Raw genomic sequence first — 14,053 nt, 5'->3', positions numbered from 1 at the left:
GGGCTGATTTCCTTAAGAATTGATAGGTTTGATCTTCTAGCAGTCCATGGGACTCTCAAGAGTCTCCTCCAGCACCATAATTCAAAAGCATCAATTCTTCGGCGATCAGCCTTCTTTATGGTCCAGCTCTCACTTCCATACATCACTACTGGGAAAACCATAGCTTTAACTATACGGACCTTTGTCGGCAAGGTGATGTCTCTGCTTTTTAAGATGCTGTCTAGGTTTGTCATTGCTTTTCTCCCAAGAAGCAGGCGTCTTTTAATTTCGTGACTGCTGTCACCATCTGCAGTGATCAAGGAGCCCAAGAAAGTAAAATCTCTCACTGCCTCCATTTCTTCCCCTTCTATTTGCCAGGAGGTGATGGGACCAGTGGCCATGATCTTGGTTTTTTTGATGTTGAGCTTCAGACCATAATTTGCGCTCTCCTCTTTCACCCTCATTAAAAGGTTCTTTAATTCCTCCTCGCTTTCTGCCATCAAGGTTGTGTCATCTGCATATCTGAGGTTGTTGATATTTCTTCCGGCAATCTTAATTCCGGCTTGGGATTCATCTAGTCCAGCCTTTCGCATGATGAATTCTGCATATAAGTTAAATAAGCAGGGAGACAATATACAACCTTGTCGTACTCCTTTCCCAATTTTGAACCACTCAGTTGTTCCATATCCAGTTCTAACTGTAGCTTCTTGTCCCACATAGAGATTTCTCAGGAGACAGATGAGGTGATCAGGCACTCCCATTTCTTTAAGAACTTGCCATAGTTTGCTGTGGTCGACACAGTCAAAGGCTTTTGCATAGTCAATGAAGCAGAAGTAGACGTTTTTCTGGAACTCTCTAGCTTTCTCCATAATCCAGCGCATGTTTGCTATTTGGTCTCTGGTTCCTCTGCCCTTTCGAAATCCAGCTTGCACTTCTGGGAGTTCTCGATCCACATACTGCCTAAGCCTGCCTTGTAGAATTTTAAGCATAACCTTGCTAGCGTGTGAAATGAGCGCAATTGTGCAGTAGTTGGAGCATTCTTTGGCACTGCCCTTCTTTGGAATTGGGATGTAGACTGATCTTCTCCAATCCTCTGGCCATTGCTGAGTTTTCCAAACTTGCTGGCATATTGGGTGTAGCACCTTAACAGCATCATCTTTTAAAATTTTAAATAGTTCAGCTGGAATATCATCACTTCCACTGGCCTTGTTATTAGCAGTGCTTTCTAAGGCCCATTTGACTTCACTCTCCAAGATGTCTGGCTCAAGGTCAGCAACCACACTACCTGGGTTGTACGAGACCTCCATATCTTTCTGGTATAATTCCTCTGTGTATTCTTGCCACCTCTTCTTTATGTCTTCTGCTTCCGTTAGGTCCTTACCACTTTTGTCCTTGATTATGGTAATCTTTGTACGAAATGTTCCTTTCATATCTCCAATTTTCTTGAACAGATCTCTGGTTTTCCCCATTCTATTGTTTTCCTCTATTTCTTTGCATTGCTCACAGTCCATATAAGAATGGCTATTAAATATTTGCATCCTTTTTTTCTTATTTCCATGTATTTTAGTTATTACAAATGGCTTCCTTTCATGTATGTAGTAGATTGTGTCTAAATATGTCCTCTCAAAATCAATGAAAACTTAAAAAAATAATAATCAGTGTAAAGCACATTTCTTGTTAAAACAAATCCTCAAAGCTGTGTCTCTAAGGAAAGATCAATACTTGGCACACTCTCTAAAGGCATGCAATTTTTGTAAATCGCCTAAACATACACTCTTAAAACAATGTGAATTGATGTTAAAGACCAGGATTCCTACCAAACTTTTCATTGGGAATCAGCACACATGCACATGTCAACTCTGTTGGTTCCCTACTATTTCTGCTTAAGCCCACTTATTAAAAGCAAGAGTTCAATAATATCAGTGGAAAATAAATGTATGTGGCTGTACTACTATGAAGACTGCTGAATAAGCAAGCATTTTACCTTTACCCCAATGAGCTTTTTCAAAAGTAAAGTGTTGCTGCCAGCTTATGATCCTAACAGTTTACTTTAAACAAGTTGCTTTTCCTCTTTTCTTAGAAGTTTAAATCAATTGCATAGGTCTGTTTCACAAAAAAAGATATCCTAGTGTGAACAATTCTGGAAAAGGTAACCTTGCAATACCACTGGGAGAGACTCGAAAGAAAGAGCCTAAACCACTGACCTGGATACATGCTGAGGGTTCATTTGTCCAAAATGAGTAGCCACCAACTAAGTATATTCTGCCATTGTGAACAGCAACTCCCGATTCATTTTGGCCTGAAGCAGAAAAACAAAACCATATGTGTTATTTTTTTTAAAAAAAATTACTACTACTATACTGTGGGATGCTGCTCATAGATTCAGCTAGCCAGCTGTTTACATGGAAACATTGCTATAATCTCTCTTAAAACAGAGTCAACAGACAATGTTTTTGAAGAATCTAAACACACCCATGCAAGTTGTAAGTTCTACTTATTGTAAATTTCTCCTGCTACTGCACACATTTGCCTGAGCATTTCCATCCAAGTATATTTTAAAACATGTACAGCACTCTTCAGTGTTTCTATTCCCACCATGCACCAAATAATTGCTATTTTGAGAGGAATGGATTATCCCACAATCAAGAGCTGATGTACAAGCTGTGTTCTTGCACTGGTATACTGTACACCACAGTCAGATACAAGTGGTCTTTACTGGTTGTGATAGCACTGATCACTTTTAGAGCAGGATAAAGGGCACCTGAACTTGTTTTAACAACTCCCCATCCTCTGTCTTTGCAGTTGATTAGCAATAATAAGCCACCTATGAGCAAAAGACAACAGTAGCAGGTACTGGTCATGGGATAGAAGGAGAAAGATTGGAGTAGAGCAGGCCTGCAACAACTTTTGCAACCCCACCCAATAAAAAGAAGAGCTTCTAAATAAGTTGCCATACATGACAGGGCTGGCCTAACAGGTCAAAAGTGGTGCATGTCTGGGATGAGGAGAATTAGTGTTTTCAGCACTCTGCACATTTAATTATATGAAGTAGGGAAAGGAATCCAGATATTTCCTCTTGTATCACAGAGTATCCAACACTGGGCTCCTGTTCGTTTATTGCTTTGATGCCAGAACTGCCATGAAGCTGATTGTGTTTTGCTCCCTTACAAATCAGCAAAATACAAAGCTCAAACAGTGCAAACTGAATTAAAAAGTGAGGGAGGAGGGAAGAATTTGACCTGAAACTTTGCTGTAGTGCCATACTCTACTAAAATATAGAAACAAAATACTTGCCTGTCAACAGACTGAAGTTGCAGCGTGTCCACTGGTCAGTGTCTATATTATAGGAATCTATGTGGCGGACAAGAATCCTGTCATTGTTATAATCCAGGTCATTGCCTCCTAAAACATACAGCTTCCTTTGCACAGCTGCCATTGAATGGTAGACTCTTCTCTGCAACATGGGGCTGCGGCTAAGCCATTTATTCTGTAAATATAAACATAAGAGAACTGGTTCTCATTAATTTCTATAGGAAAAAAAGAGATCTTCTTTCTTACTAGGTTCAAGGTGGCTTGCAATAAATGTTACCCATATAGCCACATCAAATATCGTTTGAAAATTAAGTTTTCATAGCCTAAGCTATTAAAATTAACCAAACGAATGAAAATTTAGCACTAACTTTTTCCCAGGCAGTAAAGTCTTGCTTGGTGCCCTTTTATTTCTTAATGCATATCACTGGTTAGGTAAACAATAGTGATATTTTCAATTGGTAAAAGAAGAGATGAAACAAATTTATTATTAGAAGAATGGAGAGTAGTGTGCATGAAACAGTGGAAATCGTAAAACAATTGCACCATGCAGCCCCCATAATGTATAGCTATCCGTTATACTGTGTGTTATTTGGCTAGGAGGAATTAATATTTGCATTAGCAGTCCAGTCCCTTGACACAGAACTATAGACACCATCTGCTTTGCAAAGCCTGCCTGCATCCCCTGATCATATCTTAGCTTCCTCCACAGCAGTGACTGCCAGGTAAGCTGCTAAGCACTGCAAAGGCAAGGAAACAGAGGGGCCTGGTGGGGTCATTCCTAATAAGCCAGTGTGTGAATACTAATCAGCAGTGGAGAAGCAGAGGTCACCCCAGCCTGCCTGTTGGCAGGTAGCTATGTGCTCAGTGGCAGATGGTAGGCATTATCAGCGCTCCACAAAGGCCTAGCGCAGAAGCAGGCACTAGCACCGAATTATAGAGGTATTGAGATTCTGTGCAAGGCGCAAGCAGATGTGAGGTTCTTCCAGTGCCCACCGTATACAATATGCCAGCAGAATTTTTAAAAAGAGTGTGGGTGTAAAAACACGAAGCCGACCTCATTGTAAGAATGCTAACATGCACGCTTTCTACCTATTAACTGTTTGTGTTTGGGGGCTCTGGCCCAAAAGGAACCCAAGTATGCAGAGGGCAACAAAGTGGGAGGAAACAGCTTCTGAGCCCCCAAAGGCAACAAAATATAAGACACATGAAAAATGGGAGCATTAGAAAATGTAAATAAATAGGCAGGGTGTACTTTTTGTTCATAGCGAGGCTGAAACTGCTGTTGACAAACATTTGCATGCAAAACAAATCGTAGGCTTCGTACAGAGAGAAGTCAACTGGGCTAGGTTTTCGTGCAAGAAATGCAGGTACTTCTAAGGGGTTTAAGGTGGCTCAATGCACTACTAAAATCAAGCCTCTTTTCTGTAATCACAAATCACTATTTTGCCAGCAAATGGGACTGAAGAATGCATGAAATCTGCCTAAAGCTGGAAGTAGAAATTATACAAAACAGATGGCTCCTGGTGGTGAATCATAGAATCATAGAGTTGGAAGAGACCACAAGGGCCATCCAGTCCAACCATCAAAGCATTCTTGACATATGCCTGTCAAGCATATTGTTAAAGACCTCCAAAGAAGGAGACTCCACCACACTCCTTGGCAGCAAATTCCACTGCCGAACAGCTCTTACTGTCAGGAAGTTCTTCCTAATGTTTAGGTGGAATCTTCTTTCTTGTAGTTTGAATCCATTGCTCCGTGTCCGCTTCTCTGGAGCAGCAGAAAACAACCTTTCTCCCTCCTCTATATGACATCCTTTAATATATTTGAACATGGCTATCATATCACCCCTTAACCTTCTCTTCTCCAGGCTAAACATACCCAGCATCCTTCTTGAACTGTGGTGCCCAGAACTGGACACAGTACTCCAGGTGAGGTCTGACCAGAGCAGAATACAGTGGTACTATTACTTCCCTTGATCTAGATGCTATACTCCTATTGATGCAGCCCAGAATTGCATTGGCTTTTTTAGCACAAATGTCTCATCATAAAGCAAGTTGCACCAAATATTATTTATTTTCAGGAAACATTTACTACATTTGCATCTAGCCTTTCTTCAAGGTAGTACGGGTCATTCTTCCCTCTCCACTCCATTTTATCCTGTCAGCCATGTTTGAGGTAGGCAAGACTGAGAGAAAGTGACCAGCCCAAGGTCATCCAGTGAGCATATGGCTGAATGGGCTTTTGAACCCAGGTCTCCGAAGCCCTGCATCTCCACCCATTCTTCCCTAACCTAGTGTCCCCCAGCTGCTGGACTACAGGGAGCATGGTGGCAGATGGGAGTTCAAAACATCTGGAGATCACAAAATTTCAGAACACTGTTCCAACCATAGCTGCCAAGTTATCCCTTTTTTTAAGGGATTTTCCCTTATGCTGAATAGGCTTCCTCGCGAGAAAAGGGAAAACTTGGCAGCTATGGTTCCAACCACGACACAAGGAGAAGAACAAGATACAGAGCTGTCTTTACCCAATATGTGTTGTGAGGGTCTTTTAACTGGTTTTTATTTCATTAGGAGAAGAAGAATATTAACTGAATGATTAAGAATCTGGTCTAAAGGTTCCTCAGAAAGGTGCACTAATATCACTTGACTACATTCCAAAACACAGCTAAGTGTACGTAACCCCACTTATTTCAACAGGCTTAAGTCTTAAGTCTGAGTTGGACTGTGGCTTTTGTGTTTTAAGAATTGCAGCCTTCCTACTTGCACCTGACATTCCACTAGAACCTACCTCTGAAAATGAAGTGATAGGTGTATATGCATACAGAGAATTGTTGGCTTCACCAGCTTTCAGCCTATTACATATTATTTGTGGCACTTTTAAAAAATGATTAGTAGTTCTACGTGCAAGACGCCCAGGGCTTGACTTGGGTCACTTAATAATCCAAGGTTCAACTTCAGGCTTCCTAGCTGGGAAATTCCATAATAACAGCAGGAGTCTTTACATTTCCAACTATTAATTTATACAAATAGATACCAAGGTCATGATATTTGCCACACAATAAGAATATGCAGCACCAACGGATCGCAGGATCATAGGGATCAAGGATACCCATCTCTCATCAGTGCAAAGGCAGACTGGAATACAAGTTTTGCATAAACTTCCTGTATCTTCCTTCACCATGAGCTTCAGCACTCAAGTAACATACATTGCAGGGACAGAGACGGTGGATATTAAGACACAGACTGTCCTGGTGAGCTGCTTCTTTGCATACATGTTTAAAGAGCAAGGGAAAACAGGGCTCTCTTGAGGCCTACCAGGATCTGCGCTTTTATATCCTCATCTAAGCTACTATTGTTTGGAATGAGATGCTTTACCCATTGGATAGTGCATTTACTCACATACTTTGCATTCTTTGTGTTTAAATAAATACTTGTAATATATAAACTTACTTGTGAAGGATCATACACCATTAGCCTGTTCTGATATTGTGCCGTATTTGTTACTCCTCCTGTAACAGATGTTTACAGTGTTACACGAACATTAAACACAGTTGGGAATGCATTAAAGCAAATTATCTACCATTAGGAAGCATACTGAAATTTTTGCCATGCTATATGCAAAAAAAAAGAATATTTATGTCAAGTTTCACTTTCCAACATCCTTATTTCTCCAGTGGCAAGTTAACAATATGCCCATGTTGTTTCATGTGCCACAAACCACAACTAGACAAAATAAGTCGCACCCTTTGAATACTGAAGGGTACCTGAAGGTCACCAAGTCCTGTTTCTTCTGCTGAGAGAGGTCCTCTGAACGAACACAGTTAAAGTAAGGACAGCAGTAATATGTTGCATGATGACACAAATATATGCAAGACATCTGGAAGAATAGGGCTGTCCTAAGATTAAATTCAAGGTATATTATATTAGGGTGGGGTGACCCTGTACAGTACCATAACCTTGGAGAAGTGTCAGGATAAAAATACATCTAATCATAATATATGCTAAAAACAATGTCATTTGTAGCCACCTATCCTGCTGACTGAACTTCTGTGATGTTGCAGAATGCTGGTGAACATTAGAGGGGGAAATTGCACAATGTCTGCTGGTATAAGGTAATTTCTCATTGTCCCCATGTAAATTAATTTTAGGAAGGGCACAGCTTTTTCTCCATCCCAACTGTCTGTCACAAACATGCACTGAGACAAATCAGGTGTCTCCTATTTGGTACACTTCCATGTCACCATTTGCGGGCCCATGCGCATTGTGTCTCGAGAGCTGGGAAGAGGTAGTAACTTAGGAACAACAAAACAACATGACAAGATCTTGTAATTAAACTGGCCACTACAGATGACACAAAGCTTTGGCATAGCCACTGGGTGTGTATCCTGAATCATTCAGCCCAATTACTAGATTATTATTCACAAGGGTTGGTCCCGGGTTAAGGGTGACCCCTCCCAGGCCACCAGATGGAAGTCCTATGGCCCATCTGCTTCTGTCTGGAGCTTTGGCCAGAATCTTCAACCCAGACCCCTTCACCAGGGTATCCTGAGATTTTGACATAGCCAAAGGGAGAGGGTCCCTCTCACCCTTCAAGTTAGACTGAGAATTCAACCCAATGCCTTTTTCCCCCCTCCGCCAAAATTGTGGCAGTTGCTCCGGTATGAGGAAGTCAAAAACCCCAAAGGAGCCCAATTTGTCTACAGGCAAATTTCTCCCTGGCCCTGAATATGGTGACTGATTGAACTCCACAAAAAGGTCTACTTGTTGCCTACAACAGAGTCAAACTTACAGGGAGGGAGGGATTGCCAACTGTACTCTGGCTCAAAGTGCAGCCATCTTAAATGCAATGGCGGCGGACCAAAGTGAATACTAAGTTCAGCTGGTCCGCTGCTGAAGACCTACCCACCCCCCACACACACAAAGGCCATGATTGGCCCATTTGAAGCTATGATTTTGGCAGCATACCCCTCATGGTGGTTCAAGGCCGAAAATAGACTTGACCAGCTCCAAGGGACAAAGGTACCACTCTCACCAGCTCCTGCAGCTGTACCAGGCTGCAGCTGCTGCTTCCCTAAAGAGGTAAAGAGTCTTTTTCTTGTGGATCCCATTACTTGAAAAACTACACTTAAGTTGCAAAGTTGGAATTTCAAGTAACAGCTACAAGGATGAAAGAGAGTGAAACACAAGTGCTGAAAGGGAGGAACAAGGAGTGTGAATTAAAAGTTGGGAAAGGAGGAGCTTTGTACTTTTTACAGAAATGCTTAGTATGCAAGGAAATCTAGAAATCTCCTTCATTGCAACCTCAAAGCTCAATCAGATCAGAATTTCTCATTTCTTTTCTCTCTCTTTTTAAAGGTAAGTAGAGGGCTGACCGGATGCGGGTGGCGCTGTGGGTTAAACCACAGAGCCTAGGGCTTGCCAATCAGGTCGGCGGTTCAAATCCCTGCGACGGGGTGAGCTCCCGTTGCTCGGTCCCAGCTCCTGCCAACCTAGCAGTTCGAAAGCACGTAAAAGTGCAAGTAGATAAATAGGTACTGCTACAGCGGGAAGGTAAACGGTGTTTCCGTTTGCTGCTCTGGTTCACCAGAAGCGGCTTTGTCATGCTGGCCACATGACCTGGAAGCTGTACGCCGGCTCCCTCGGCCAATAGCACGAGATGAGCGCCACAAGCCCAGAGTCGGCCACGACTGGACCTAATGGTCAGGGGTCCCTTTACCCCCCCCCCTTTAGAGGGGTGACCAGTAGTGGGACCATAGCACACAGGAAGTGGCGGGGGGGACGGACGGTACTCTTTCTGCCTGTGTCACTGTTCCCAGTAAGACTATCCATGCTGTTCATTCCAGGAGTGAAGAGGCCTTTTTATGCATAATGGGTTGGGTTGGGTTGGGTTATGGGGCCAGAGAGACAGGAAAGAGTGTGGAAATAGAGAAACTGAAGGGCAAGCAGGCTGACAGAAAGGTACAAAGTATTTTCATTTCAAAATGGTGAGTAACTAAAATCCAGCTCCTCTCTCAACCCAACCGATGATGATCTGCTATAGGCTGCTATAGAAGCCTGTCCACAGCACAAGAATCATGCAAATGTGAAGGAATACTTTTGCCACAGACGTTTGTCTGGCTGGGTCTTAACATTGGTGTGGAAGCATACAACATGCATTGCTTTGTACCGGGGATGTTTTCCCCCCTGCATGTTTAATTTTTCTCACGTGCACACACATACCTACACCTTAAAGCCATTACATTCCATTTGCTTTCTTCCTCCCCCCCTCCCTTTTTTTAAAAAAAAGATTCATTTGCCAAAATGAGATGCTATGGATTTACATACAGATTTGACGACAGAAAAATAGACCTGGAATTAATAGCACAGCCTCTATATGTTTTAATCCTCCCTTCCCCCCCTCAGATCAAATACCCTTGCCTCCAGCAGAATTCCTGGCTTTGAAAGTCATCAAGCTGATTTGACTGCTCTTAGGTTAGACTGCCACATGCTGTTCCACTGCCCCCCTGCAATCACCGCATTTGCAGGAAGATTCTCTGCCAACAAGTATATTTTATAGATTGGCAGTTTTGCTCTCTCTCCTCTCCCCCATCTCCCCTTAACCGCCACCTTCTCCCCAGGGGAGGAATATGCATCTTAACAGCTTTCTATAGATTCATCTGCCATTAACTATGCCATTTCTTATCAGCATCAATTTTCAAAAAACCAAGTTTATCCTAACTTTGAAGTGCTACGGTGAAAAAGTTTCAGGGCTGTTGTTCTTTTATATATTTATAAAAGCAACCTACCAAAATTTAAATTTAACAAGCCCATCAAGCGCCCCCCCCCCCCGCAAACGACCATTTTAAGAATACTCTAGGCAATGGAGGAATAGGTATAAAATGTCTTTTAAAAAATAGCAGAAAAATAAAAGTTTAAATGGTACCAGAAAAAGTGATGTTTTTCCATCATAAAATGGGACAATCAAAAGGCAATTGCTTTTACTTCCCTGCACTGCTTTCCAAAAGGAGAATGATAATATCAGTGGAGATGATATCCGGGTGCGTTTAAAAATAAAATCTATAATAAAGTCTTTTAGAAGTCAAGCAACCTGTAAATAGATTTCAAATGCAGGAGGAGAAAAATGTATCAGTAAGCGATTGTAATTTTTTTGGATCGCTGATTGCTGGCTGAATTTATATACAACTACTGGGATAAATAATGCACCGCGTGAGAACAACTTCGCTGTGTTGGATTAGTGATCTATTCAGACCAGAATCCTGTCTCTGATGCCATGAAATTTGTTGTTTACAGAGTATACCATTCCCTGGCATTCATTCTTAGCCTCTGCAAGTAGTACAGTATCCTGTTTCAGTTGTTCATGTTCCTGGATGCCATTGAACCTTCACCACCACTATAACTTCCTCTTGGCAACCATACTATGTGTGGATGGGTCATTTCCCTACCTATTTTTGAGCCGGCCACCAGCCGAATTTCAGTGTGTGTGCCTTTTCATTTATTTGTTGTGGAAGTATTAGGAACAGTTGCCTAATTTCATGTGGAAAATCTTTCAGAACTGCTTTTTCAAAGCTCATCAAACTCTGCACCATAGCACTAAAAAGGTATGATTTGTAGTGCTATACTTGGACTGGCACAGCGGTGGAAAATCATTTTAATGACTTTCTATATGTAAATTGCTCCAAAAAGTACTGCATTTCCCCCCCCAAATTTTTTGTTTTCTTTGAGAAAAAACTAAGAGAGGGGGACAGATATCCCCCTTCCCATGTCTTCAAAATTTCCAGAAATCTGTCTCTAATCAGAATTTAGCCCCTGTTCTTCAGTTGGTAGTTGGAGTGCTTAATCCTGTTTTGCTGTAAGCTGTTTGCACAGCAAGGCAAAATTGAAGCCTGCCCTCCTGCTGGATGTGGTTTGTGGGACAAGTCCTTGTGGCCCAAATTGGACCCCCTGGTGGACCAAAATTAGTCATGGGCCAGAGATTCCCCACCCCTGTACTAGCACTATATAGCATGCTATCTGATGAACTGAAGGCATGACAAGAAGGGTGGTGGCTTTTTACAGGAGAAAATAAGGATGTAAATTAAGTGCTTTGCTAGGTCAGAGCAAGGTTCAATCTAGGCTCACATTTTGTCTGCAACTGTGGCCAAAATTATACTGTGGAAGCTTGCAGGAATATCCATGCTCTGTTGTTTGCATCCAGCAACTTCCATCTAGCTAGCAGGACCATTGGTCAGGGATGATGGGAGTTGTAGTCCAAAAAGAGCTGGGGACCCAAGTTTGGGAAACCCTGGGTTAGAGTGTTGAACTAGGACTGGAAGACCAGGGTTCAAATCTCCCCTCAGCAACTAACCTTGGGCTAGTTGCTGTCTCTGCCCAGCCTTCCTCACAGGACTGTTCTAAGGACAAAATAGGAAAGAGGAGAAGCAAGTGCACCACATTTAGCTTTTTATAAGAACAGTGGAATATCAATGTAATAACTAAAAAATTTAAAAATAGCTTGAGATGAAATATACGATTCATGAAAGCCTTTCCTTTGCAATTTCATGAAATGGGAAGGGAGATGGAATGAGGAAGAGGGGATAGATGTGTTGCTAATCACCAGCGATGCCGCAACTTTTGAAATCCCCAAGATCCCCACCACGGTTGTCAAAAGAAGCATTCCCCCCCCCATTGCAGTATGAGTGCTGGGAAAATTTGATCTCCTTGGGTGGAAAAGCAAAAACATTCCTTGAGGGAAGAATTCTGGATCCTACGTAATAAGCAAATATCCACTGTTGCTTTCAAACATATAAGCAGTGGTGGCTGGTACTCATTGGGTCAGGTGGGGAGAAAGGCAGGGAGACAAACAGGAGGTGGAGCCAAAGCCAATGGCAGATGGAAGCCACTGGTTCCAGCTTTGTCCCCATCCTTCCTACTGAGTTCCCTAAGTACAACACGGAGGAGGAAGCTGACGGGGCTCATATATTGTGCCTGATGTATTAATGCATAACGCAAGTGTGGGGTGGGTGGATGTGCGTGCTCATGCTCCCAATTGGCAAATGTATTTTAAACCACTGAAACCTTGACCTAATATGAGGAACGGAAATCGCATTCTTGCCATGTCCATTAGCAAGGTAGTGAAAAGGGACGTCAAGTATTTCCCCGCATGCTGGTCGATAGAGAGCAGCAGCAAGGAGGGGGCCCTTTCACGGCATGCTCAAAGGCTCCCTTGGAGCATTTGTCTAACCACTTTTGAAATGGGCTGCAGGACCAGATAGACCCTTGGAATAGCTGCACTTTTAGCAATGCTTTCTCCTCTCATCTTGTGTATCTCATACTGTAAGCCATTATTATGAAATGTAAACCTTCAGCGTTTTGTTTAAACGTAACGAAGACTAAAGAAAACATGACATTTTTATTAGAAAGACCTTGAACCTAGAATTTTGAGAGAGAATAATGTATTGGGGGTTCTCCTGCCACAGCCAGATGTATATATGGCGCTGACATACGTCTTTCAGCTACTCTGACTATAAATTCCCATATAATTATACACCAAAATTTATTTCGGATAACAGAGTGCTGGTTAAACAACGAAGAGCTTGTGCTGTTTGCATATCAGCAGTTCAGGGTGACTACTGATGCTGCAGAAGCTTCAGGAGACTCGGGAAATTCTTCAATTTAATTATCCTAGAATGAGCTAGCTTGACATACTTGGATTTAAGCCAATTTAGTCCCATCAACTTCATCTACAAAGAATTTTCTCTCACACTCTGACACATATGCACACACCCCTTCCTTCCTGCCCACCCAACCTCATGCGTAATCTTAGCTTGTTTACAGATTAGGAGAGAGGCAAAGAATTGGAGCCTGCGGCCTTTATAAAGTTTGCCAAAGACAGCAGTGAGAGGAGGAAAAATCGAATGTCCTGCAAAATATACCGGTTAGACTTAGAGCATTTTCTTCCTTTCAGGTGCTGCAATATGAACTATAAAATCTAAACCCTGAAAGAAGAAAAAATGGTCTAGCCCTAACCAATATATTTCATCATTCAGAAAAAGATCATTAAACACGAAACCATAATGGTTCTGGTGCATTTCAAGGCTATTTTGCTTGAGAACTGAAAGCGTGAAAAGTATGCATCTCTTTGTGAGCAAGCCAGATCAAACACTTTTCAGAAACTGAAAAATTTAGCATTCTATAAAACCTCAAAATTACCAGTCAACAGGTGCAGAACATAACTACAGAATGCATTTCTAACATATCCCTGTTTTTACTCTCTGTGATACAAAGGGAGGGGATACGAGTGTTATTTCAATATTCCTTTTCTATACAATATTTAGAAATATGTATAAAACATTCTCACTTTTGGAAAAAAATACTCCCATTCCTAAGTTCACTATCTTTCTTCCCCAATACAACTATGTGTTTAGTTCACTTCTGTTGTTATCTACTTTCTTATACTTCAATTTATTCTAAACCAGGCATCCCCAAACTTCAGCCCTCTAGATGTTTTGGACTACAATTCCCATCATCCCTAGCCACTGGTCCTGTTAGCTAGGGATCATGGGAGTTGTAGGCCAAAACATCTGGAGGGCCACAGTTTGGGGATGCCTGTTCTAAACCATGGCTTTCCTCAGTGCCATCATTCTTCTGCTGAGCTGTATAAAAATATCTGTGCATAGTAATCATATTTACATCAAGAATGTAAGTGTACAAACATTTTCTCCCTACCCAAAAGTCCCATTATAAAGCTTTTTTTATTTCAATTTTAACTGTTTCCCCCCAAAAAA

The 14,053-nt window shown here is 41.9% G+C and overlaps 1 protein-coding gene across 7 annotated transcripts in view; it reads right to left on the bottom strand.

Moving 5' to 3' along the window:
- Nucleotides 1-14,053, bottom strand: part of KLHL32 (kelch like family member 32) — a 74,515-nt gene that overhangs the window by 3,354 nt on the left and 57,108 nt on the right. For 6 of the 7 annotated variants that reach the window (XM_035109348.3, XM_060272607.2, XM_088665987.1 and 3 more), the window contains 3 exons: nt 6,741-6,799; nt 3,274-3,466; nt 2,184-2,278 (listed from right to left, as the gene is read on the bottom strand). In XM_035109348.3, the coding sequence (XP_034965239.1) occupies nt 2,184-2,278; nt 3,274-3,466; nt 6,741-6,799 (347 nt within the window). Of the gene's footprint in view, nt 1-2,183; nt 2,279-3,273; nt 3,490-6,740; nt 6,800-14,053 lie in introns of all 7 variants that reach the window. The other variant, XR_004692223.3, reaches the window with a different exon arrangement.

This window comes from Zootoca vivipara, chromosome 3, assembly GCF_965207765.1.
Source record: "Zootoca vivipara chromosome 3, rZooViv2.hap1.1, whole genome shotgun sequence".
NCBI lineage: Eukaryota > Metazoa > Chordata > Lepidosauria > Squamata > Lacertidae > Zootoca > Zootoca vivipara.
The sequence above is the reverse complement of the archived record's forward strand: the minus strand, read 5'-3'. Positions and strand labels throughout refer to the sequence as shown.